Source organism: Erinaceus europaeus, chromosome 14 (genome assembly GCF_950295315.1).
Source record: "Erinaceus europaeus chromosome 14, mEriEur2.1, whole genome shotgun sequence".
Taxonomy (NCBI): domain Eukaryota; kingdom Metazoa; phylum Chordata; class Mammalia; order Eulipotyphla; family Erinaceidae; genus Erinaceus; species Erinaceus europaeus.
This window is the reverse complement of record NC_080175.1, coordinates 13,265,121-13,292,956: the sequence shown is the minus strand read 5'-3', so window position 1 is coordinate 13,292,956 and position 27,836 is coordinate 13,265,121. Positions and strand designations below refer to the sequence as shown.

Below are 27,836 nucleotides of genomic sequence, written 5' to 3'. Positions count from 1 at the left end.
ATATTTCAGCCTTTGGGTTCATGATTAGTCAACAATGTGTTTGGCTTTATATGTTAACTCTCTTTTCAGCCACCAGGTTCCAGATGCTATCATAATGCCAGCCGGACTCCCCTGGGCAGACGACCCCACCAATATGTTCTGGAGCTCTGCTTCCCCAGAGCCCCACCCCACTAGGGAAGGACAGAGATAGGCTGGGAGTATGGATTGACCTGCCAATGCCCATGTTCAGCGGGGAAGCAGTTACAGAAGCCAGACCTTCCACCTTCTGCATCCCACAGTGACCCTGGGTCCATACTCCCAGAGGGATAGAGAATAGGAAAGCTATCAGGGGAGAGGATGGGATGCAGAGTTCTGGTGGTGGGAATTGTGTGGAGTTGTACCCCTCTTATCTTATGGTTTTTGTCAGTGTTTCCTTTTTATAATTAAAAATAATAAAAAAGAAATTAAACAAAGATAAAAAACATTATACCTTGTGTGCATTTATAGGGAAATACACACACACACACACACACACACACACACACACACACACACACACACACACTATCTACATGAGAAAGGCTAGGAGTCCAGAGTTGAGGAGATGCTACTTTCTAACTGTCAGCCTTTGCCTGGCCACCTAATGGAGGGCTTCCTATACTACATCACAGGGGTGCAGTGAAGAATGAATGGCATGACACAATCCCCAGGCCACATGACCTGGCGCACATCTAAAGACTTGGGAGAAGTCTCATAAGTGAGGCCACAGCCACCCAAGGCCAAGACACCAATCCAAGGTTCCACTGCCAGGAAGTAACAGAGACAACAATGACACCCAATGTCCATGTGGATGGGGGCATACTCACTCCATAAGGCCACTCAGTGACTGACGCGCACACGCACACACACACACACACACACACACACACACACACACACACACACACACTGTGAGTCTTAGTATTTAATTCTGTTTTACTTGTACAAACTTTCTATCTCTTTATAGAGCACAGGGCATTTTTCTTTCTACAAAATATCTTCCTTCTGAAAGATGACATGCAGAAAAACCAAACAGGGAAGGCCACATCTTCATGAATTTAAAACAGATTTTTCTCTTGCAAGTTAGAAGAAAACAGACAAACAAAAAAATGATCTGGCTGAGGGCTGCTACATTAAAGTCTCTTTAAAATATATCTCTTAAGTCGTTGTAATAATTTCCACTGGATTTATAAACATATTCTAAAGTATCATCTTGGTTTCTATACATAAAAAATTATTTTTGCAGGGGGCTGGGTGGTGGCGCACCTAATTGAGCGCACACATTACAGTGTGCAAGGACCCAAGTTCAAGCCCCCAGTCCCCACCTGTGGGGGGGAAGCTTCAGGAATGGTGAAGTAGGGCTGCAGGTGTCTCTCCCTCTCTACCTCCCTCTTCCTCTTGATTTCTGGCTGTCTCTATCCAGTAAATAAAGATAATTTAAAAAAATTCTTTATGCTTCAAAATCCGAATGAACGATCAATTAAAACAGTCTGCTTGGAATGTTGGAAAAGCTGTGTATCTACTGAACGATGGATTTCCTTGCTGCAGGCTGTTCTATCTTCAACATACACCAGCAGTTTTACCTTCACAGCATAGGGAGGAAAAATAGCAATGAGGAAATCACACTAGGTACATCCAGTGTAGTACCTAGATTGTGGGGCTCAGTTGTTCAAAATCCCAAATGAGAGGGGAAAAAAAAAGAGGAAAAGAAAGTAACTTGGGTAGACTGCAAATAAAGTTCAGGTAGACAGAACACTTAGGTTACTCTGGTAACAGTATGAATGAGGTAGATACTTGGGGCCAGCTGAGAATCTCTGCAGGTTGTTTTAAGACCCAAGATATCTCTGCTGGCCTGTTACTCCCTCTTCAGTTTGACTCAAATCAAGAACACGAGAAAAGGGAGTCTCCTTGTGTGAGCTCAGATCTACTTTAAGTTGGGGCCTCTTGATAAGCCCTTTCAGACTTATCTTTCCCGAAACATGGACACATGGCGGGGAAATGGTGAGCTGACAGAATGGGACCAGGACAGAAGCATAAGGGACAAGGAGGAAGACACTAGGTGGTCCTCAAGGGAATTTCGGGCATGAATGTGGAGCAGGAACAGAAAGCACAAGGCCAGGATGCTCTTCGACCTCATACAGAAATCGGGACAGATCAAAGTGCATTCTTCTAAGACTTGGAGAAATTTAAGTTGCCTGGCCCCGGCATTTCCGCATTACTAACTGATACTAACTGGCGTATGACCATTATGGAGATGATGAGGTATTTGCTGCTGAAAAGTCTGCTGACAGAGATCCCAAATCCAGCCTAGGGTACACACCCTCCCCCCCCACCATATATTATATTTTGCTTTTGCCCCAGAGAAAAACAAAATGATAATATATATCTTTTTCAACGCAGGTTGGTCATCAGTCTTAGGGTCTGAAGCATACTTCCTGTTTCTTCCTGGAGAGTCCTTAGAAATGACACACTTCTCCCAAGGAGAGCTGCTGTGGCAGTTCTAAGACACGGCCAGGACAGCCATGACACACGCAGGCATGCGGAGAGGTGGGAAGCTCGGAACTATCTCTTGGAGATGTGCCTTATTAGCCTTCCCAGGGTGCTAATAGATCTCCACTAGGCAGGGGTGCTGCCTGGAGAAGCCTGCCTCCTTACCTTTGATATAGGGGATGAAGTGGTGTCTGAAGGGGGAGTTGGGGCGGGAGTCGCTGTGGGTGGAGCTGAGGCTACTGGTGCGCAGGTAGGACAGTCTCTGCACACCAGGAGACAGCAGCTCTGTGCAGCAAGGAGTCAGGGGCAGGGCCAGGTGGAAACAGAAAAGAAGAATAGAAATTAACACGAGCAGGGACCACATTGTCCTTCCAAGGGAGGGGAGAAAGCAAAAACTAAGCAAAACCAACCCCAAAAGAATAAAGCACGTTAATCAGGAGTCTGTGAAAGGAGGAAGGAAAAAGGGTTAAGAATGTACCTGTGGAGGGTTAAGTCACATGGGGGGTGGGGAGTCGGAGGATTTAGACATTGGCTCAGAGGCTGGTATAGAGTCACTCTGAGAATAAATGGCTGGAGTGGGCAGGAGTGGCCACCAGGACATTCTGTTAGGATGACAGTGGCTATCACTGGGCATGTCACTTAGACTCAAAAGCAGCTGTTTATACAACAACAGAACCCTCAAGAATGATGATCATTTACGAAGCTGCAAACTTCTCCCACTGGAATTTTAATTGCATTTTGCCCACCTAAGAGGGAAACCTCTTGATACTCCTGAGACTCACAGAATGGTGGCACTGGAGACCGACCTAGGAACAGAGTTATCTCAGAGGAAAAAAAAAAAAAAAGGATCAAGAGAACTAAACCCAGACCTATGGGGTCTGATTCACTGTCAGATGTCTAGAACTTAACTACTAGAACTAGTTAGAGGTGAGCTATACTGACCATGACCATGCTATCTGAACTGCACTAGCCAGGGAAGATATTAAAAAAAAAATAGTAATAAAACCTAACAAGTGACATCATAAACACCAGTCATATCTTGTGAGGAAGAGGAGGAGGAAGGCTTCAACTGGGGAGTGTTCTAAAGGCCACTGGCTTCAGAACCAGGATTTCAACAGATGAAAAGTCCCAGAGCTCAATAAAGACAGAGTCTCCTAGGAAAACAACATTCCCACTCAGATGCCTCTGGGATAATCATTTCCCACTCAGACAAGTTCAAGTTGGATGACCTCAGCACATGCCCACTTGCAGAGAGGTGGCAACAGAGAGGACTTCTTATCGCTCAGACAGATGGGAGTTCATGTGTAGACTCATGGTAGGCTATGAGTAAAATGCCGTTGCCCATGAAAAAAAAATACTGAGCAGAATGGATACCTATTTGTTAACCTAGATAAAACATTACATTATAGAAGGATCAGGTCGTCAAAAATGTCACCCTCTCCAAGCACTGTATTGATGATACAAAGGAGAAGCCTGTAGCCTTCCTTCCAACACACTGTACATTTCCTTTGGACTTACTTTACAGAGTAAGTTAGCCTGTGAATGGGCTTCTTTATTCTCATCAGCCTGTGCAGAAGCAAGAAGCTAAAAATGAAGTCATCCCAGAACTGATTAGCACCACTGAATTCATCTGGGAGGTCAAAGACTTCTTTTGTCAGTCTAGCTCACAGGGAATCTTACGCCTGTGCTGGGGTTTGTATACTTCTATTTTACACAGGAGATGCTGACTGACTGTGATAGGAACCGACTTCTGCACTCATGGAGGTCAATTGACATCCACCATTATTTGATATTTTCTATCAGGGAATACCTCCATTCTCCCCCACCCCACCCCCAAATTCTGATTCAAGAGCTTAGGGTAGTAATGAATCTTAAAAGTCAGCAACCCTCAGGCTCTACAGAATACATTGTTCTAGAAGCTGTTTAACCACTCATACTTCATGATCCCAGGCACTTGGATAAGGGAAACATCATAAACTCACCAACGAGTAGACTGCTATTGGCTCTTAGAGGATGCTCAAACACCTAAAAGGCTTATCAGCACCTTTTCTTTTGGAGATCTGTAATTTTGAGTCGCAAAGTATTGGAATTTTCTTCCAGTCTAAAAATAGTTAAGCTTCCTTGCTTCAAGCCACTCACTGTCAAAATCATTAAGTAAAATATGTGAACAAAACCATAAAGTGACTCTTGTCTCAAGAAAAGATATAACAGAAAATTGGGCTGGAGATGAATTTCCTTTTCTTTCCCTTGTTCTGGGAGACGGGAGCTCTATTTGGCCACCAGCTGCCAGTACTGGGGCAGGAAGCACACAGAAACAAAGCTCATTGAACAGAGTGAATTCTGGGAACAGTTGCCCTTACCGGGTCTATGGAAATGCTGAGGGGAGCGGGATGTGGTTGGAGTGTAGCTGTGGCGGCTATACACGGGGGAGTTGATGGAGCCTTGGCTGGGGGACCGGTGCATCATCCGGTCCCGAACATCCTGGTAACCCTGCAGACCGAGAGCAGAAAAGTGTGAGCGCAAAAATATGTTATGGGCTCGCATCCCCCATCAACAGAAAACAAGTTCCACAAAAGGCATCAAGGAACCATCATGTCTACCAGTTCATGTCATAGTCTAGGGCCTGATTCCTCAACTAGGTATTCAAGTAAGCTGTCACTGGCCAGTGCAGCATTGCATTCAGAATCAGTAGCCGCTGCATTTAGCTAAATTTTAAGACAAAATAATTAGGGACTGCAGTGCTGTCAGAGCTCTGAGGAAGTGAGGGAATCATTCCAGAAACCATGTTTTGGGTATTATCAGATCTGCATAATAAGGAAGATAGAACCATGTGTCAGCTCCCTTCTCTATGAATCCAGAACATTCAAACCATAAGGTCTGAAGCAGGTGGGGCAGCTGTGTGTAGGTGTGAGGCTCTCACCGACTCTGTAGAACCAGCCTCCTGTCTATCTCTAATCTCTCTCCTGTACAGACCACTTACTCCCACAGTCTGTAACACTGACCTGGGGATATATATTTATTATTGTTGCTGGGGCATCAATACTTCAGGCCAACTTTTTTTTTTTTCCAGAGAGACAAAAACAGAGCAAGAAAAGAAAAAACACCATAGCACTGAAGCTTCCTTTAGTGTAGTGAGGGCCAGGCTTGAAGCAGACGACTGACCAGGTGAGCTGTCTCACCTGGCCTGATAACATTTTTTTTTTACCCTGGTAACATTTTTTAAATAATTTTTTTCTTTTTAAAATATTTTTATTTATTAATGAGAAAGAAGAAGAAAGAAAGAACCAGCCATTATTCTGGAATATGTGCTGCTGGGGACTGAACTCGGGACTTCATGCTTGAAAGTCCAGTGCTTTATCCACTGTACCATCTCCTGGACCACTACTAACCTTGTAACATTTTAAGCTGATTTTCCAAGAGGTGAAAAAAAATGGTGGTCACCTCAAACCTACTAGTACTTCCACTCAGAAAAAACGTAATTCAAGGCAATAATTAAAAAAGAAAAAATATCTTTAAATAGAAAAGTTTATTCAAATATATTTATAATACTGTCACTCATAAGGGCAAAACTTTATATTAAATGTCAACAAATAGAGAACAATTAAGTACATGATGGCACGTAAGTTCAATGGAAACAGCAGAATCATGAACAAGTTTTAAGTTCAAATCTAGACACACGCACATTAGGTCCTAAGCACACAAACTGTTAAATGCACATATAAAATTATTAAAAGAATCAGAAGAGTGCAAGGAATGTCCTGCATTTTAGGATTGTGTTGTCCTGTGAAATTTCCATAGCACAAAATGGCTCAGTAAGTAAGAATTTATGGGTAAGGTCCCAGGTTCCACCCCCAGGGGTCCCAGGTTCCACCCCCAGGACCACATATGCCAGAGTGGTTAATTGGTTCATTCTTGTAAACTCTTTTAGTCTCTCAATCTTAAAAAAAAAAAAATGCACAAAAGGTGGGTAAAGACCTCAGTAAAAATGCATGTAAAATCTGAGAGCAAAGAAACTTTGGTTTGAACCTCAGTATCTTTAACAAAAAGCTAAAACGAAATGGGGGAGGGGGGGAAGCCCAAGTGGCATGATTCAATCTCATAACTAGTCATTAACAGAAATTAATTCTTTATAACTTCAGCTGTCGACTGTGAGAATACTCACAGAAAGCATTCACAGACCTCTGCCATAAACCATCAGAATATTAGATGTTTGCTAAAACCTCAAATTATAACCATTAACTAGACGCCATCCAGTTTTATGTAGCATACCCAGAAAAAATTTTCTTGGCTTAAAGACAAGACTGCTGATGCGATTTGATATTTTCTTACTATTTTTAGATGGGGTTATACCAGCTCCTTGGGGGCTGGCTCACAGGGCATATAAAGAAATGCAGAATAATACACATGCTAAAGAAAAAGTTCTTTGGCTATTGTTATTGGGAAGAGCTGAAATGAAAAAGAGCCGTGGGCCAGACTTTGATGCTGGTCCAAGCTCAGATCAGGATCTGAGATTAGAGGAAAGGGTTTCAGTCTCTAGCCACAAAGACACAACTCGGGGAAACAAATGAAAGTGAGAACAACATAAACCACCTGTGAGGCTACTGGTCACTGAGGAGGAGGTGAAGAGCGTTATGGGGTGGGGGTAGGGAGTCGGGAGACCAGGAAGCTATGAAAACCTGAGGGCATAGTTCAAAGGACTTGTTCCATTTTAAGCTCTGACTGAAAGTGGTGCCTGGGATTGAACATAGGACCTTGGAGCCTTAGTCATGAGAGCCTTTTGAATAACCATTATGCTGTTTTCCCCGATGCCAGGACTTGCTCCATTTTACAGACAGGTGTCATTACTTTCCTGAAGAACCTTTATCAAAATGGGTGGTGAGAGTGACAGAGTTCAGGACTCTGCTGAAGGAATGTTATCAGCACCGCTGGTCACTTCAGATTCTCCCAGAGTGCCAGAGACCAGATTCAGGACCCATAATAGGACTGGCGGCTTCATTTTCCTCTCACCTGAGACACACACTCGGATCATCTATTTCTTTCTAACCTTGTCTCTAGTTAAAAAGAATCTTACTCCTAACAACTCACTGGTCACTTCTTACATGCATAGGCTCCCTAGATTCAACATAAGCTGCCGCATAGCTTTCCTGTTCTTTCTGCTAAAAGTAAATAGTTTAGTGGAAGCACGCACGCTTTCTAAGTACAAAGCCCCTGGATTTGCCCCCCTCACCCCAGCACCCCTCAGCCCTGCCAAGGAAAATCCACAGTCTATAACAGGTCTAAGACTGTAACTCCCCCATTATACCCACAATAAATTTCAAAAGCGATACCTACTTCTGCTGATGGAGTAGGAGACAATGTTCTTGGAGACTAGAAGAAAGAAAGAAAAACAATCTAAAGTCACAACATTGGTGAAGTCTTGGCTGGTATATGAGTTGTGGATCAGAACCCCTTGGGGACGTTCAAATACAAAAGCAGCACCCTTTGTCACCCCCCGCCCCCCCCCCAGCACTTCTGGTCCACAGTCAGCTGAGAGTTGGGGGTTCAGGCAGGTACCCTAAGTTCTTGGGTGGGGTTGGCACACACTTCTAAGGTCCACAGTTTTGACAACTAGATTGTGATGTTTGAAGTGATTAGACTGGACAGACGGTATCATTTCTACGGTACACTCAAGCCTGACTCGGTGTCTGCCTAGGTGTATGCCTCGGTGTCCACAGATGCATAGACTTGGGTTGACTAAACTGTAACCACAGTAGCCACAGAATCGTTTGATGATTACGAGAGGACTGTGGTGTCCAGACATGCAGCCCCCTGCCCTGTCCTACTGCTCTGCCATCCTGCCTTCCCTCCTATCTCGAACTCAGGCCTTCCTCAGGACAGCCAACAGAGCGGGTGCACCTCTGGGCCTCTGAACCACTCACTCCCCACCTCTGCTTTACCTGTGGGGCTCACTCCCCATATTCAGTGAGGTCTCTGCCACCCTCTTATTTAAAGTGGCAACCCAGCCTGGACAGGCTTTCTCCTTACTCTGCTTCATTTTCCTCACTGTGTCACTGTCCTCCAAGATCATCTTAGCTATTTGTTTACAGACGATTGCCTGTCTCCTGCACCACACTGGAAGCTCTGTGGGTCCAAGGGCTCTGTTCAGTCACATGTATGCCCAGTAGCTCCTGGAAGGTGCTAGGTGCTCAGTAGATATGTTCTAAGTGAGTTAAAGTTTGCAATTAAAATACACAACAGCTTTAGGGAGAAATGAAAGGCGAGGCGAACAAAGCATTTCAAAGGCTACACCCAATGGTGGGATGTCAGTTTCAGAATTTGGTCCTTTCCCAGTCTGTAGAAGCTGCCACACTGCTTTGCTCTCCTGACCCTGACAAGCCCCATGGTTTGTCTGTGGCTCCAGGACACCCATGGGAGCAACTAATTCGGGCGAAGGGCCTATAACCAGGTCTGCTGCTACTGACAGCAGGCTTTGGGACCTACCCTACCCAGGTTTCCAGAAGGCACAATGGTGATAGATAAATGCAAGCTTATTTCCAGAACAGGAACTTATGGACTCATAAGTAGAAGGGGTTTTAATAAAGGAGTAAACAAGCCATTAATTGCCAAATCTTCAGAACTGCAAGATCCATGCGTTGGAAGGGAAAGATCACTAATGTGTCTGATTGCTGAGGGATTATTGCTATCTGAAGTTTACAGATAAGGAGGCTGAAGTAGAGGGTCTCCCTCAAGTGGAGTGGCTGGCTAGTAAATATCAGTCTAGTTCCAACTGCAACTGTTATCAAACCTCAAATTCCTTGGGCCACTGATGTTTTCTTAACTCCAGCTGAACTTTTAGCACATGCCTGAGCATATACCTCGGACAACCCCTGGAACTCAGAACAGCATGAAAGAGGTCACCCACCTCCCTTATACTCCTTGAAGACACAGACATTCTCATCTGGAACCTACTCCAGAACCAATGCCTGGAAACTGTGCTCAGGAACACTCTCCATCCTTTGCCTTTATTCCCCCAAAGTGCTCAAGGTCCAAAAGCATCTCAAACAATCCAGAGATTTTAATACCCTACATTTGGGAGCAGTTGCAGATGTAAGTACAGGGATGTGACCACTAGGTGGCACTACATGAAAACAGACATCACTTCCTACCCAGTGGAATGCACCGCTATGCTCTGGAATCAAACCAAATTGTGGGAATTGTGTGGAGTTGTACCCCTCCTACCTTATGTTTTTGTTCATTAATCCTTTCTTAAATAAAAAATTTAAAAAAATAGACCAGTGGGGTAACTGTAAATCTATATAAAATGTAATTATAAAATATTATATATATATATATATATATGATTGAGAACAAATTAAAGCACCTCACCACATTTTCATGCCTTTCTTTTTAAACAGGCTTATTTACTTATTTATTTATTGGAAAGATACAAATTGAGAGGAGGGGGGGAGATAGAGAAAGAGACAGAGAGACACCTGCATCCCTGTTTCCTTATGAAGCTTTCCCTCTGCAGGTGAGGACCAGGAGCTTGAACTTGGGTCCTTGTGCATTGTAATAGGTGCACTTAACCAGGTGTACCACCTCCTGGCCCCTTCATGCCTATTTTTAATCAAAGATTTCAAAGCACTAAATTTGTACTATAACTGTCACTGACAAAGTTACTGACAGCTTGCAGTCTGTTTTCACTTCTGGTGGGTGGTTTGTTTTTGTCTGCCACTCGAGTAACATCTCTCTGTACTTCGTGCACTTTTAACCCAGTACATGACTTCCTGGTCCCGGTAATATCTTTCTGAATGGACATTAGATTAGCCTGCAGATAATTCCAACTTGAAAAATAAAAGGAAACAATTTAAGATTTTTAAAAATATTTATTTATTTTCCCTTTTGTTGCCCTTGTTTCATTGTTGTAGTTATTGTTGTTATCATTGTTGTTGGATAGGACAGAGAGGAATGGAGAGAGGAGGGGAAGCCAGAGAGAGGGGGAGAAAGACTGACACCTGCAGACCTGCTTCACCGCTTGTGAAGCAACTCCCCTGCGGGTGGGGAGCCGGGGGCTCGAACCAGGATCCTTACGCCACCGCTCCTCGTACTTTGCACCATGTGTGCTTAACCTGCTGCACTACCGCCCGACAGCCGGAAATAGTTTTTTTTTTTTTAGACTGAGATGACTAGACCAGGTGAAACAGCCCAGAGACCAGGAGATCTGGGTGATAGGTGACAGACTGCAGTCTTGAGGTGAGGCAGGAGCAGGGCAGGGGAGGACACCAAGGGGCTGAAGTTCTGGTCCGGTCTTGGGACCATTACACAGGGTGAGCCTGATAGCCCCCAGAAAGGCAGGTGAAAACAGCAGTTTGTAGCCATTCATGCCATCTGCCAAACATTTATGAAAGTCTTCTGCTAGCTGCTTGAACACATTAGTGTGTTTAGCCCTCAAGGACACCTGGGAGGCAGAGTCTGTTTTTACCCTGTATGCTTTATAGATTTACCCGAATGGTCCACATGTTTCTCCGGTGTATATCTTTTTCATTTTCCTGATTGAAAATGTAAAACATATGGGGAGTATGGGGGGTTAATATTCCTATGAGGCATACTTAGATAGTAAGGGAGCGGGGACAGGGCTCTCTAACAGTGGAATAAAAATGACTCAGTTGAGTTTTATAAATACAGAAAAAAGCCATGGGACATATACTCAGCGGAGTACTATGCAGCAGGTAAGACTACTGTGTGCTTTGGGACAAAATGAATGGGACCGGAAGCTATTTTGCTGAGTGGAGTAAGGAAGGAAATGATGGACAACTACTGGATTATTTCGCTCACAGGTGTAATACAGAGAATTGAGACACATGGGTTGGGAACAATGTGTGTGTATAGTTAATTAATCCCTATCTGTGACCCTGGGAGAGCTGTGATGGTTACTGCTGAAGGGGGGTGGGAGTGGTATAGAATTTATATCCTCATTGGGACCGGGTTGGTGGTACACTTGGTTGAGCGCACATGTTACAGTGCCCAAGGACCCAGGTTCAAGCCCCCAGTCTCTACCTGCAGGGGGAAAGCTTTGTGAGTGGTGAAGCAGGGCTGCAGGTGTCTCCCTGTCTCTGTCTTTCTCTATCTTCCCCTTCCCTCTCAATTTCTAGCTCTCTATCCAATAACTAAGTAAAGATAATAAAAAAATTAAAAAAATAATTATATCCTTATTATCTTGTAAGTCACTATTAAATCACTAATAAAAAAAAGTCCTGCAAAAGACAGTGTTAACAAATGTAAAATGGAAGAGAGAAAGAAAGGGAGAAAGCAAAAAAGAAAGAAGGAAAGAAAGAAAGCAAGCAAGCAGGAAAGAAAGGAAGACCAGAAGGGTTGTCACAGGACCCATGTCACACAGCCTATGGAGTCCTAGGTAATTTGGTCCCCAAATCCTAGGACAGATCACTGTGCTGTACTGTGCTCCTATCTCTCCACCCTTTTCTTGCTTTCTTTCTTAATTTTCTTTCTTTCTTTCTTTCTTTATTTATTTATTTTTGGCCTCCAGGCTTATTACTGGGGCTCAGTTTCTGCACTGTGAATCCACTGCTCCTAGAGGCCATTTTTTTTTCCTTTTGTTGCCCTTGCTGTTGTTATTGCTGTCACTGTTGTTAGATAGGACAGAGAGAAATGGAGAGAGAAAAACAGACACCTGCAGACCTGCTTCACTGCCTGTGAAGTGAATCCCCTACAGGTGGGGAGCCGGGGCTCGAACTGGGATCCTTGCGCTGGTTCCTGCGCTTCACGCCATGTGCGCTTAACCTGCTGTGCTACTGCCCAGCTCCCTCCACCCTTTTATTACACATTCTATTTTAAGAGGCTGAAACTTACATCTGTCAATGCTTTGGATTTATGCTTTCTCCCCTTATGATCCCCACAAGAATCTTTCCCGCTTGCCCCAAGACAGGACTCTCTTGTAGAGAAACTACCCTCCCTTTTCCTGCCCACTTTTCAGAATCTCCTGACAACCCAAGCTGCCTTCCCAGCATGCCTTTTCTACTATCTTATAACCCAGTATGACTTAGGTATCCTTGTTTTCTGAGTGGTTTGGTTTGTGAAGGTTTGAAGTGTTTGAGTGGTTTGGTTTGGAAGGTTTTATAACCTTCCAAGGGCAGGGACAATGTAAAAAGAATCTGAAAACCTCAAAGCCCCTGACATAGAAATCAACAAGGAATAGGCAATTAAAAAGTCCTCTGGTTTGTACATGACACAAAGGAGACAGAAAGATGTAGCACAAATCCCAGCTCCCTAGGGATGTACTACCTCTCCCAGGCTCTGCCTCTCCTGCTTGTCATCGTAGCCAGAAGTGTAGAAAGGCTCGTAGGTAATAAGATCTGGGCGTTCGATGTCATATATTGCCTTGACCTTAGGGATGGCTGCTAAGTCCTTGTAATCTAGGATTTCATTGTCCACTTTTGCCTGGCAAGATAAACAGACAGGAAAATTACTTTGCAGTCTCACTTCTTGTTCAATTGTTTGTGCATTCCAATTCTTGTTTAAAAATGAAGATCTTAAAAACAAACAAAGCTTGAGAGCAGTCTTGTCTCCTTTAGAAAGCTGCCCACCTCTACCCCATGCTAATCACACCTTTGGAAAGTCAATGAAAAATCAGAGAAAAGTCTATGTAGAATTCATCAAGTAGAAGAGCCTATACAGACCTTCAGAAATAACTTCTTAAATTTACTACAGAAAAGGAAATGCCAAAACAATAGGATAAAAAAGTCCCCCAGATGGCTAAACATATGAACTGCACACTTAATAAGTATTGAAACATCTTTGAGGCAGGATTTAAGAGCATTCAGTATTAGCATTATACACACACACACACACACACACACACACACTTAACCCTTAAATACCTATATGTGAGTGAGATGGGACATTTTTGCACCATATTTGAGCTTTTATAGGGCATCTATATGATCCCTCTAGTGATGATCACATCCACATATAAGTTAATTGCTTGAAAGCATGATTGACATGCCTTATTTACAAGAGCAAAAATCCAGTCTTATAACAGAAATTGAAATCATTCTCACTAGCTTCTTTCTATTAAGATCATCCACTCCACTACTGCAATGTGCTGTCTTACCTGTCCCAGAAGTGCCTCACCTGGAAATGGGTACTTACATAGATAGTATGGCCTGGGGAGCCAGGGATACTGGAGCCTGGTCTGGAATATACGCTTTCAGAGGAAGTTCTGGTTGGCTACAAAAATAAATAGTGACCTGTAAGATTTCAGACACACTAGGGCTTCAGAATCAAGGTTGATTCAAGTTCCAATGCTTTATTAAACACAAGCACGTTAGACAAAGAGGAAAGGCTTGCGACATTTATGAAAAAGAGAAGATAGAACCTAGTAGGATAACGAATAAGGACCAGTTGTATAATCAGCCTTGCAAATCCATTTGGAGGCATTTCTTTTCAACTTCTCTCCTATGCCCCCTACAAGACCTTCTGGTCCACCTTCCAGTATATTTCTCTCCACTTGTTTGTTTCTCTCTCCCCTTTCCTTTCATCTGAACAGCACCCATGGCTTTCTCTGTGGGCTTCTTGCTTAACACTATTTGGATAGACACAATCCTGTTATGGGCTTCAGCATTCACCCAGAATCAAACCACAGCTGCCAGGGCCTCAGGATTTTATCTCTGCTTCCCTCTCTAACCCTACCATCACCCACTACCAACCATCAGCCACAGACCACAGTGCATGTCCCTGCCTTAGGGGTCTTTATCTTTGCTGTTTGCTTTGCCTGCAATGCCTTGACTTCCTAATTTACCTGCTAGGTACTTTCTCTTCTTAGTCTGACTTCAATATCACCTCCTCAAAGAAGCCCACCTTGATTTTTTAACCCAGAGTTAGTTGTCCTTGTTATTTGCTTACAAGGTGTCATTCCAATTTTCCTTTCATGAAGAAAACTTAAATCTCATAAACATTAGCTTTGCTGTGCCACTTCTGTCTCCCTGTTAACTCCAGATGTATCTCTGCTCTCACAGGGGTTATTTGTCCACTACTGTATATGCCCACAGGCACATGTAAGGCATAAATACTTGCTGAGGGAATGCACGAGAATTTATTATGTGTCAACAAATACTGAAGTCTGTGGGAGTTTGAATCAGGTTGGTCATGTGATTTGAGTCTAACTATACATACTTACTGGAGGTGAGTGGACAGTCATTGGGGAAGACAAAAACTTTTAAAGAGATGCTTAGAGGATCCTGAGTGAGAAGCAGTAAATAAGACAGGAGGGGAAATGGGTTAACTAGGATGAACTGCTTCTTATCTCTGTGCAGAATGTTTTGGAAAACTTGCAAAGAAAACCAAAGGCTTAGGCTTGGAAGACTGTTTCCCTATGGGTAGCCATTTCTTAGAGAGGGGGCCTGATAGTTCTATGAAAACCCTCACCCACAGACTCTTTCCTGTGGAGTCTAATGTTCCAAATACAGGCATATCTCCCAGTGAGAAATTTCCACTTTTGAGTATACTAAGAAAGATGCGTAAAACACTCCACAAAAGGCTAATTCCTTGATTCATTTTTCATCAAAATACAGGAGTGACACAGGAAAACGGCGGCCCTTTCTTAGAGAGATGCCACTTGTTCATAAAACTGGGCTGACAGCCATCTCTCGGAGGTAATTGTTATTTCCAGTTGGTCCCTCAGCTTCAGGCAGTGAGCATCTCTCTACTCCGTGCCAGCCCCAATAGCAAAATGAAACCTCTTAAGTGACAGCACAGGGATAGTGGCAGCAGCTGATAATTGTTGACACTACCCTGGGCCAAGCACTTCCCAGGATTGATCTCATTTCATTCTCAATAACCTTCAGAGGGAGGCTCTGCTCTCACAGACTACATGAACTCCACAATCACAGAGGTAGGAAGGTGGCAGGACCTGAAGCCAGGCACCCCAGAGGCAAAACACAGGCTCTTAACCCTGTTGGTTTGTATTTGTTTTTCGTTCCATATTTTAATGAAAGTGTGAACCATCTATCCCCTATCATCACAGCCATGAGACAAATGGTGTGGAAAATAATAGATAAATAGCCAGGGAGATGGTGCAGTGAATAAAACCTTGGTATTTTAATCATCAATTCTTTTTTAAAATATTTATTTATTCCCTTTTGTTGCCCTTGTTGTTTTATTGTAGTTATTATTGTGTTGTTATTGATGTCATTGTTGTTGGGTAGGAAAGAGAGAAATGGAGAGGGGAGGGGAAGACAAAGGGGGAGAGAAAGATAGACACCTGCAGACCTGCTTCATCGCTTGTAAAGCGACTCCCCTGCAGGTGGGGAGCTGGGGGCTCAAACCAGGATCCTTCCTCCAGTCCTTGCGCTTTGCACCACCTGCGCTTATCCCGCTGCACTACCGCTACTCCCAATCATCAATTCTTGAATTTGACATATGCCAAACTGATGTTCTGGTTCTCTCTCACTTGCTGACAAATAAATCTAAAACATAAGAGGGAAGTTTTCTTTAAAAAGAAAAAAGTACTAGAAAAACATTGACATCAACCAGCAGCAAAGAGTGCTGGCTAGTGGGCAAAGTTTTATTGTTACTCACTCTGGGAGAACTGGAGACAGCTCATTGGCTGGGGTGGGGTAGCAGAGGGTGGAGGGCAGACTGATCAGATGTCTTTGTTTACTGGGGCACTGCTATAGCAAAGGCCTGTTTTCACTAAGGATCCTCAAGGATACTATATGTTTAGCCCAACTGCACAGTGAGCTTTGGGGTCTCTCTCACGTGATTCATCCCTGTTCCTGCCAGATGGGGGCAGGGGTTTCTTCCTGTCTTTTCTATGAGGGGGCACCTGGGGATGTTCTGAAGTGTTGCTTTCTCTCTAGAAAGAAGCAGGCTGATACAAATCAGCTGGGGGGTAGCATGCACGCACCTGATGGGAAGGGCCTTTTTAATTTTTTTATATTTATTTATTTTTCCCTTTTGTTGCCCTTGTTGCTTTTTATTGTTGTTACAGTTATTATTGTTGTTATTGATGTCGTCATTGTAGGATAGGACAGAGAGAAATGGAGAGAGGAGGGGAAGACAGAGAGGGGGAGAGAGAACACTGCCTGTGAAGCGACGCCCCTGCAGGTGGGGAGCTGGGGGCTTGAATTGGGATCCTTCTGCCGGTGGTCCTTGCGCTTTGCGCCACCTCCACTTAACCCGCTGTGCTACTGCTTGACTCCCAGGGAAGGGCCTCTGAAGATCTCTTCCAGGGAAGAAGAAACCCAGGAAGTTAGGTCTCTTGGCTGTACTAGCCGGCCTTCCTTGCCCCTGGGTTAGAGTAGCCTGAGTAACAGAGGTCTTCTCTAAAGTATCTGTCTTATCATTTACACTATTAATATGTTGAGCTCAGAAAGATCTTAAGAGTTTCCTGACCCTGTGTTTTTGTCCAGCCCCATTCGATTCTTTAAAGTGTTTCCAATCTGAATCCCTTCCAATTTGCAAATACCTGGCGCCCAGGGCCTTTGGATGCAAGTAACTTTCAAAACCAAGTTGATTATCCATCAAGTCCACTGATGCTCTGGCTCTTAGTTAATCGACCACAGGCATCCCCTGACCCCACGGGCGTTTCAGAAATGTCTGAGGTGTCCTTAGGAGCTTCAGAAATGGCTCTTGCAGTCACTGCAGTGTCAATGTTTGCTTTGGCTGCCTTCTGATGCTTCAAGCTTACTTACTGCTAAGGTCATTCCCGCAGGTGTTTTGTTTATGGGTGACCTCCTCATTTGCCTATCTTCTTGCAATGGTTATGAAATACTGCAAAAATACACAACTCTGTATGGTACTGGGATTAAAGTCTCACTTACGAAGCGTCCACTTGGTCCAAATCCTGACTCTCCTACTTATGTGCCATTTTTGAGCGTTCCTTCTCTTTCTTTTCTTTTGATTTCCTTTAGCTTCAAATCCCCCATATGGAGAATAGAAGGCACTAACAGTGCCTTTTACACAGGAATGAATGAGACAGTACACAGAAAGCACCGAGCACACTGCCTGGCACTGGGCATGTGTGCCGTCACTGGCTAGCTATCTGACAACTAAGACTTTGTAACCAGTTAATCTCAATAATGAAGGTTAGTGTCCATCTTTTTTTGTTCTTCATGGCAGGTTAGTGCTTTTATATGTGAGAGACAGAGACTGCCCTAGAATTCACCACAGCTATCTCCACAGTTATCACACTGGGGCTCCATCCCATCAGAGCTCAGACACGGCACGTCGTGTATCACAATGCACACAGAGCTGCGGTCCCACTGCTATTGGAGTTGACGAGCATCGTTCCCCTTCTTGACAACTCCAGGAAAGGATTCAGTACCCAGACTGCGACTTCCTGCTTCAGTCCTTTCCATGGATGTGGGGCTATGTGTAAGCATGATAGAGCTTAGGGAAAACTCCCCCCACCCTTGGATGGAGGTCTGGGAAAGACACCCCCTTGTTAGTCTCTCTCAACCGAGATGAGCAAAGGGGAAAAACAGTCTCTCAGACTCAGTTCTCCCCTTTCAGACTCTTAAGCCCACAGAAACTTCACTGCCTCTCCCCATTAAGTGCAGGCCACATGGCTGCCTGCCTTAAGTTTCATTCAAAGTTCACATAGTCACCCAGAGTTCACACAGTCACCTCACTTTTGATCACTAGAGAAAACATACTCCATCAAATACCTCTCTGACATCAGTCAGTGAAACTCCAAACTTTATTTCCTTATAGCTTTGATAACTATCATGCTCTGTTTATCTTCTTTCTATTTCACCCTGCTGGTTTAACCCCTATGTTTCCCTCAAATACCTTTGGATAATTAAGTTGCTTGCATCATGGAGAATAAATGTCTTGACCTTTATGTATCTCATCAATTCCTGTCATACCAGCCCCCTACCATAGGGGCAAGCTGACCTTTAAGAAACCTGTAATTTCTGACATATTTGAAAAATCTTCTTTGTCTAAATCTCTATTTAAACCAATGTCTATCTGCCATTAAATGAGAGTGCTTCAATTCTCCCTGGTGTCTCTTATATGTATGTATCGCTCGGCCTTTGAGCCAGCGAGGGAGAACCGGTTGGTTGTTTACCTTCCTGGCTGAGAGCCAACCCACGTAAGCGCCGCATATGTCTGATGGCAGGGCCCTGTTTGCTGCTTCTTGAACTGTGCCCGAGACTTATGACACAAAAGGGTCACCCATTCCTTGCTATAATCCTCAATCTTTTCAGAGTGTATGTGCTCAACCAGTGGAGATGAGAAGTCTCTTCCTTTCAGAGATAATGAAAGTATTTTTAAGTAGGAGTATACACTTTTTTCAGTTTTATTCTAAGGATTTTCAATTCTAAACATCTGGAGTTCTAAACTTGTTCAATTATAAATGATTATCAAAAGATCTCCCTTTTCCTCCAGCTCTGTCTTTTTCTCTAGTCAACAGTTAAGTTACTGAGCTCCTCAAGGCTAAGACAGTTTCCAAAGGCACAGAGGTGGCCTCCGACATGCTAACTCAACCCTCACAAAAGCATATTCATCTCAACCTCAAAAACCATCAAAACCTCTCTTTCAGGGATTGGGTGGTAGTGCAGCGGGTTAGGCCACATGGCGTGAAGCGCAAGGACTGGTGTAAGGATCCTGGTTCGAGCCTAGGCTCCCCACCTGCAAAGGTTGCTTCACAAGTGGTGAAGCAGGTCTGAAGATGTCTATTTTTCTCTCCCCTCCTCCATCTTCCCCTCTTCTCTTTATTTCTCTCTGTCCTATCCAACAACAATGACATCAGTAACAACAAAAATAATAACCACAATAATGATAAAACAACCTGGGCAACAAAAGAAAAAAAAGCCTCCAGGAGCAGTGGATTTGTGGTGCAGGCACAAAATCCCAGAAATAACCCTGGAGGCGGGGGGTGGGGTGGGGTGGGCGGGGGGGACTCTCTTTCAGATGCCACAGATGTGTTCTTTACCTAACTCTACCATTGCCTCACATTATTAAATTTTAGAGATAATCTGTATTTCCACAATTGATTCTTATAATTATTCAACCTAAATTGCCATCTCAAATCATTTAGACACACAGCTGAACAACAGTGACTCAGTAACAAAGTTGCCTTTGTTTTTGGAATTCTCTAAGAAAGTTATAATGAAGGGAGTTGGGCGGTGGCACAGTGGGTTAAGTGCACATGGCGCAAAGCGCAAGGACTGGCATAAGGATCCTGGTTCAAGCCCCCGGTTCCCCACCTGCAGGGAAGTCAATTCACAGGCAGTGAAAGCAGGTCTGCAGGTGTCTACCTTTCTCTCCTCTCTCCATTTCTCTCTGTCCTATCCAGCAACGACGATATCAATAACAACAATAATAACTAACAACAATAAAAAGCAACAAGGGCAACAAAAGGGAAAATAAATAAATATAAAAAATTTTTAAAAAGTTATAATGAACAAAAGTATCCCCCCATTTTTATTTTTTAACTAGAGACGAAGATAGTGTCAAATACTTGTCCCTACAGGTATGCCTACTTCTGATTTACAGAGAAAAGGAAAGCAGGACTGTGGCTGAGCTGTCAAAAGTAGACGTCACTTATTTTCCTTAGTGTTGTTACAAAAAAGAACGACAGAAGTTCAGTTTCTTTGTTTGATGCCAAAATAATAATAGGTGGGGGTGGAAGTTGAGACAGCAAGGCAGATATAGAAAGGATTATACACAGCAGTCTTTCCTGGCCCTTGCCAGTAAGATTAAGCAAATACTTTCGTCCTTATTTTGGCAGCACTAGGAAGGGAGCCTCTAGCAAGAAACTTCTAGCAGTTTGTGGTTGTCCATACTCAATCTCTTATGAAATAGTCCCTGTCCCAGCACACCTTCACACACTTACTTTTGATTTCAAAAATATATTTTTTAAATTTCTTCTTTAAAAAAAATAACAGAAGCCTGATGACTAGCAGCTCAATGGGACACAGAAAACTGACACTTTATCTCTAACACTAGATACCACAATGCATGTCTTTTCACCTTCTGCTCTGAATCTTTTTTGTTTTTGTTTTTTTTGCTTCCAGGGTTATTTCTGGGGCTCAGTGCCTGTCCGTAGTATGAAGCCACTGTGCTCCTGATAGCCATTTTTTCATTATTGTTGTTACTCTTGGACAGGACAGAGAGAAATTGAGAGAAGACAAGAAATTGGGGAAGACAGAGAGGGAGGAAAGAAAGATAGCTGCAGACCTGCTTCACCGCTTGTGAAGTGACCCCCCTGCAAGTGGGGAGTTGGTGCTTGAACTGGGATCCCTGTGCGGGTCTGCCAGTCCTTACACCAATCCTTGCAGTCTGCACCCAGCCTCCTACTCTGAAACTTTTAAAAAAATTTACTTATTGGGGAATTAGTGTATTACAGACAACAGTAAAATAAAATACAATACTTTGTATATGTAACATTTCTTAGTTTTCCACATAACAATTCAAATCCCACTAGGTCCTCCTCTATCTCCCAAGAACTGAACCTTCCCCACCACACCCAGAGTCTTTTACTTTGGTGCAATATACCAACTCCAGTCCAAGTTCTGCTTAGTGTTTTCCCTTCTGTGCTTTGAATCTTTTTAAAAAGCCCCTCATCTACCTATCTACTTTGATCTATGTTGACTGTACATTTGCCCTACCAGTCAGAAGAACAGACATAGGCCCTAGGTCAGGTAGATGGGGTTTATAGTTAATGGTATCTATATACTTTTCCCATATTTGGGAACTACTCTCTTCCCTGATCCAGCTTTCTAGTTCTTTTTCCAACTCTGACACCATCTTTCCAGACAATAATTTCAGCCCACCTGCTTGTTAGCTGTTGGGTTCAGGCAAAAATTATCAAAGTCATAGGCCCCTTAGAATAGACCTAAAACAGACTTCCTAGCTCCTTCCAACATGAAGACCCCACATTTTGTCTGCTATACTTTTACCTTTGGGTTCCTGATTATTAAACAAATTGTTCTGCTTTGTATCTTAATGCTTTTCAGCTACCAAGTTGCAGATGCTACCATGACACCAACCTGACTTCCCTGGGCAAACAACCTCATCATTGGATCCTGGAATCTCCCCAGAGCCCTGCCCAACTAGGGAAAGACAAACAGGCTGGGAATATGGCTTGACCTGTCAATGCCCATGTTCGGCAGAGAAGCAATTACAGAAGCCAGACCTCCCACCTTCTACATCCCATAATGATCCCGGGTTCATACTCCTAGGTGGATAAAGAATAGGGAAACTTCCAATGAAGGGAAGGGGATAAGAAACTCTGGTGGTGGGAACTGTACCTCTCTCATCCTACAATCTTGTTAATTATTATTAAATCACTAATAAAAAAATTCTGAAGTAAAAAAAAAAAGGCCTGGTCACAGACTAAAAAATGATATTCAGGATTCCTGATATATTCCTATTCTGGCTCTCACTGTTCTCCAAATATGACCATTAGAAATACTTACCAAAGCTCTGCCTGCAAGGTAAGTGGGGAAATGACATTTGTCCATGTTTTTTCAGTTTGGAGCCATCAAATATATTTGGTTCTTTCTTCAGAGGATGCCAGGAAGTATATGGTGCTCTCTACTTCCCCACCCCCCACCTTGCAACACCTACCTTATCTTGTATGTGTTTATCCCTACCATGCTCGCTCAAAGGGGAAGAGAGAAACTGCAGACAGCTGCTTCTCACATCCTATTAACTCCCACCCTTGTGCTCACAGTGCAAGGTGATTGACACCATATCTGAAGTGCCACTGAGCAGGGCGACAGTGCCTGCCTTGAGTCTTTGTTAACATTCACTAGGCCAGGTGGTGATAAAGTCTGCAGAAGAAGGAATGCTTTGAAAATCTGCACACATTAAATGTATATACTGCTCCCTCAAGGAAACAGTAAGCTCCACCCACTTAGAACAAAGAATTCATGTTTGGGAGGAAGGAGGTAGAGGCTCATAGATCCATACCATTTCCCTGGACAGTTCCACTAAGGTCATCAATCAACCTTGATCTTGACTAACAGGCCTCAGTGTCTTCCAGTATAAACATGACACTTACACAGTCCAGTGAATTGCACTGACACACTAGATTGAAAGCTGGAAACAAAGCAATAGCATTGTGGCAGCATTAGTAAAAGCAATAGAAAAGTTTGTCGGCAGTGTGGTTCAGTATATTGTAGGTTTGCAAGTGCACATGTTACAATGGGTGAATGTTAGTTTCCAAAGGAAACAAACTTCACATCTGTTCTGTACGGCAATCCCCTCATACTTTAGCTGCCAAAGACACAGCAGAGAAGCCTCCCTTGCCCACCACCCCCTACCCCATTTTAGAATGAAAGCAAATGATCTATATTCAATGATCACACATTGGTCCTGGGAACAGCATGTGTTTCAACTATAATTAATTACAAGAGGATTTCAAAAGATGCTTAGCACTGAGTTTTACCTATAGATAAAAATTCCCAGTTAAGTTAAACTGGGGTATATTTTTCTTTGGTACTTCTAGTCTCACCAATTTCTTCTACCTACTATTCAGGCAATAGGAAAGAAGGAAAATATAAATAATAAAGGCCTTTGCACTACAATAAAACTGGGACTTTTATTTCTGGGGTACAGAGTTCTCAAAGACCCTGTGAAGACAGTCAGTGAATCTGACTAGAGGAGCTGGTAGTATCCAGTGAAATGAGCTCTCTCCAAGCTTCAGTGTCTCTGTGCTCATGACTGGGAAACGCACAGGTTTAGCCTCCAGGCATCTCTGAGGTTCAGGTAAGTTGCCCATCAATGTCCGTGGGTGAAGGGAGACCTTGGTCAATGCTCCCACATCCTTTACCACTTTTCTGTCATGGAGCGAACAGTGAATCGATTGGCATTTATGGCTGGATAACGGTAGGCACATGTCCTTTTGCAACAACAGTGTAGGGAGACAGAAGTTATTAAAAACAGGCCCCAGAGGTGGGAGAAAGCTAACCCTGTAGGGTACACCTTGCCAGGCATGAAGCCCAGCACCATATGGAAACACCATGACAACAGCCTTTGGGGAAGCTCTGAGGATGGTAGGCTAGTCCTGTGTTGTGTCTACCCGTCTCGTGTGTCTCTCTCTCTCTCTCTTATATATATATCATACTATGAGCACAGGAACAGTGGTATCACATCTCTATCACAGAAAATAACCCCTTTCTCTCTTTTTTTAACCCATCATTTCTCAGGCTGCTCCAAAGCCTTTAGACTTAGCTTAGAAGGGTCTGGAATTCACCTGAGGATCCTCACAGTGGTGCATGTGGTGGAGGGTGTATGTTACCATGTGCAAGGACTCAGATTCAAGCCCCAGGGCCCCACCTGCAATGGGGAAAGTTTCAGAATAGATGAAGCAAGTGCTAGAGTGTCTCTCTTTCTCCCTCCTCATTCTCCCCGCTTCTCTCAAATTCTCTGCCTTATGAAGAGAAAAAAATCTGCTGGAAGTGGTAGTTCTTTGTAGAGACACTGAGCCCTAGCATTAACCAAAATTAAGTAAAAAAGTAAAAATCTCACTTATTCTTCAAGTCATGAAAACACAATGGCTCAAGCCTTAAACTAATAAAGTAGACTACTATTTGAGTTATAAAGGAAACTTCTCTGGAAGAACAACTATTGAACAAAGCAACTTCTTGCCAAATTGAGGTACTGATTCTGAGGCATGGGGTGGGGGGGGCTAACTTCATTCTTCTGGATTCACATGACTTTACTTCTGCTAGCTGAGAAACCTTGGGCTCTGAAGCTAAAGCTGAGGGTGGAGGGGAGAGTCTGTGACAAACACAAGCTAGGGTGTACCCCAACACCCTGGGTCAATGTCATGGTCCCCCAAAGAGGGTTTAACTTGCAGCTCTGGATCCACACAGCTTTCTGCCTGTGCAGGAAGATACTTTGGTGTCAGTGGGGCAGAGGGTGACATTTCAAACATTTCTTTTCACTTGAAATCTCTATTTTTCTAAATGACTTTCAAATCACTGAAAAGAAAGTGCTATGATGAAAAAAAAAAAATCCAAACTGAAACTCACCTTCTCAGACCTACTGCAGTTCTGGCATGCAAAGGGGAAAATAAAAGGTGTAGGCACAAAGCCCAGACTAAAGTGCTTTGTTGCAATCTTGAATTGTCAGCTGAGCCATCCAACAGATTTCATCTGGGCAAGGATGGGACTGTGGAGAAGTCACTCGAAACTCAAAGCAAAGGTTTCAACTGATTCTCACAGACCCCAAAAGAAGGTCAACTTTAGTTTGTGCAGGGAACACCAGCTCCTGTGTTGTAGCCTTTGTGATGAGTTGGCAAGTGGGGACAAGGACAGCCATTTCCAGGGACTAGTAGGTAGAAGGAGAGAGAGAGAGACAGAAGGGGGGCGGGTAGAGGGAGTATCCATACCTGCTGACATCTGCAAAGCAGGTACCTGATTTGTGATTCTCCCTTCTGGGCCAAACTCAGGCACTGCTTACGCCGCCCCCAGTTCCATGATCTCGCTGCCTCTTCTGTGGAGCCGTCCCTTTCTGATGACTTGCTCCTGTTCAAGTCTCATCCCAGTCTCCACAGTTCAGCTGCAAAGCTTCTCCCAGAAATGCCCCCATGAGATTCTTTCAAGCACTGTTCAGGATAACTTGATCCCTATTGTCCACAATCTGTGATCTGTCTCTCCACCACTGTATTATTTATTTTTGCTGCCACAGTTATTGCTGGGGCTTGACTTCACTAGTCTCAATGGATACCCCCACCCCACCATTTTTTTTTTAAAGAGGATGAGACAGACATAGGAAGAGAGACAGGGACAGGGAAGGAGAGACACATGCAACACTGCCCCACCACTCGCGAAGCTTCCTCCCTGCAGGTGGGAACCTGGGGTTTGAACCCGGGTCCTTGTGCATGGCCCCTCTATACCATTTAACAATGACCCATCTGCCTACTTGATTAGGTCTACAGCATTCAGCCAGCATGATATCCAGGTGTTTGACAAATATCTGTTCAGTGAACAAGTGTCAGAGCACAAGGTCAAGGAAGCAGCGTCTACTACCTTTGCTTTACAGCAGGCAATGCTTTTGCCCCTGCTCTACGTGAAAGCACTGGTCAGAGAAGGAACAGCCAGAATCAGAATGTGAGGTTCACTGTGGGGTGAAGAGAAGCATCTACAACTGTGGGAGACGTTATGGGGAGAAGCTGCATGGGGAGGAGAAGCAACACAGTCTGGGGGTTCCGGGGCTCCGCCCGGACACCATGCCAACCTTCAGAAACGGGGACCATCCTGAGCGTCGGATCAGACTTTTGGGGTAAAAGAAGTCAGACGAGGAACGATGACTGTTTGGTGGCTGCTGTGCAATGGGAGGAAAGGGCAGAGTGAACAAAAAACAGCCTTAGCTCAGAAACCCAACCCAAAAGAGAAAAGTAGAGAAAAAGAAACACTATCCAAAATAAGAATCCACAAGTCTTAGGGAAAAGCAATTTGATAGCATGTGTCAAGTGACATCATCAGTTGATCTACGTGTGTGTGTGTGTGTGTGTGTGGGGGGGTCTTTTAGGAAGTCCACATTTAAAAGCACAACCTTCAAGCTACAGTCTATCTTCCTACATTCCACCCCCCCCCCACTGTTCTTTTCCATTTATGTTGGCTTAGACATCCTCATATAGGAAGAATAAGAAGCCATTGAGACCACTGGGAGATGTTCTTCAGCATCTGTTGCTCCAGCAACCCAGGGGTACTTAACTATCAAGAATGTAGATTAGTCAGTGGGACTGTTGAAAGAGTCTTAAAACATTTTTATTTTACTATGGTAACGACATCAATGTGACGCCCAGTGGAAGGTCTGGAGATCGGGGTGTGGGGTTTGTGATGTGCAGACACACCCTTAAGGAAGCACAAGATATCTTCCCTTTTCCAAAACCTTCACTCCCCTTCAAATCCCATTTGGGATTTGAATCCCTCTGCTTCCCGAGGTCCCTCTAATGGGCTATCCAAAGATGAGTGCATTGACTGCCAACTCAACCTCCCAAGTGGTCAATACTTGCTTTAGAAGAGCTTAGGAATTCTCTGGAAAGCTGCACTAAAGGGGGGTGGGTGGGTGGGTGGGAAGGCTTCTCTTGGCCAGAAGGAGTATTTCATCAGTTGTTTTGAAAGTTTATCCAGAGAGTTCCACCAAGAAGTGATTGGGAGTGTTGCCAAAAAAAAAAAAAAAAAAGGCATGGGGCGGGGGGCATTCAAGGAAGCAATCTTAAAAAAGCTGAGAGTCAGTGTAAACCATCAACTCCTTGGATGGTTTCTGGACAGCGTCTCCAAGCTAGGCTGTGAACCTTGCATGATTCTGATATAAGTGACAATATGCACTCTCTTCAATGTCCTAACATGTAATAAAGATAACCAATTTCCCAGGCAACCAGGGGTTTTCAAGCCAGACACCAGCACCCAGACATGGTTGATGATTGTTTAAGAAGTTTATGTGACTGATGTACTTGAGCATTATTCTCTCTCTCTCTCTCTCTCTCTCATTATTCTCTATTGAGAGAGATAAAACAAATCCTGACGAATTCCTCTCCAGAGTAGTCCAGGGAGTGGCTCAGTTATTGAGTTTTGGATCTGCAAGCATGAGGTCCTGAGTTTAATCCCCAGCACCCCATATGCCAGAGTGCTGCTCTGGCTTCTCTCTCTCTTACTCAATTCTACTACTCTCTTGTAAAATAAATCTTTAAAAAAAAATCTGTTCTAGTTTGTCTTTCCTTTAGTCCATTATTTTGAATAAACACCCTTTCTCTGCCTTAAAAGTATATGCATACTAATTATGAATTCTGAAGCAACCACTATTGTTTGGGGTCACAGGCAAGAGACAGATTTCTAAAATATCCAAATGGCAAAATAAATGTCTCCAACCAATCTTAGGTGCCAGTAGACGGGGAAAAACTCAAAAACAAACAGACAAATACAGCAACAAAGAACAAGAAGTTTCTGGGGAAACAGAGGTTTTCCAGAAAACATAAGACCTTGCAAAATAAAAACTTGCCATTCCTGGAGGGCAGGCAAAGGGATCTGAGAAGAGTCAGATCAAACAGGTCTTCTAATGTCTCAGAAGCCCAACCCCTCTGCAAGGCACACTTTAAGGACCAGGTCACTCTGATGGGCCAGTGGTATTACTGCTGAGGTCACACACTAAGTTCTTATTTATTTATTTATCTTTATTTATTGGATAGAGACAGCCAGAAATCAAGAGGGAAGGGGGGTGAGAGAGACAGAGAGACACCTGCAGCACTGCTTCACCACTTGCAAAGCTTTCCCCCTGCAGGTGGGGACTGGAGGATCGAACCTGAGTCCTTGCGCACTGTAATACGTGCGCTCAACCAGGTGCGCCATCGCCCGGCCCCACACACTAAATTC

General features: G+C 43.8%; 1 protein-coding gene across 24 annotated transcripts in view; it reads right to left on the bottom strand.

Annotated features, from left to right (window-relative positions):
- The window catches only part of ABLIM1 (actin binding LIM protein 1), a 366,517-nt gene that overhangs the window by 33,005 nt on the left and 305,676 nt on the right, over window positions 1–27,836 (bottom strand). For 9 of the 24 annotated variants that reach the window (XR_009544647.1, XR_009544653.1, XR_009544643.1 and 6 more), the window contains exons 9-14: window positions 25,699–25,785; window positions 13,654–13,731; window positions 12,787–12,942; window positions 7,840–7,875; window positions 4,869–4,998; window positions 2,674–2,793 (exon numbers count right to left, since the gene is read on the bottom strand). Coding sequence is in view for 1 of the 24 variants with exons in the window: in XM_060171227.1 (XP_060027210.1) it covers window positions 4,869–4,998; window positions 7,840–7,875; window positions 12,787–12,942; window positions 13,654–13,731; window positions 25,699–25,785 (487 nt within the window). In the remaining 23 variants the exon portion in view is untranslated. The remainder of the gene's footprint in view (window positions 1–2,673; window positions 2,794–4,868; window positions 4,999–7,839; window positions 7,876–12,786; window positions 12,943–13,653; window positions 13,732–25,698; window positions 25,786–27,836) is intronic. The other 15 variants (XR_009544660.1, XR_009544651.1, XR_009544652.1 and 12 more) reach the window with 3 other exon arrangements.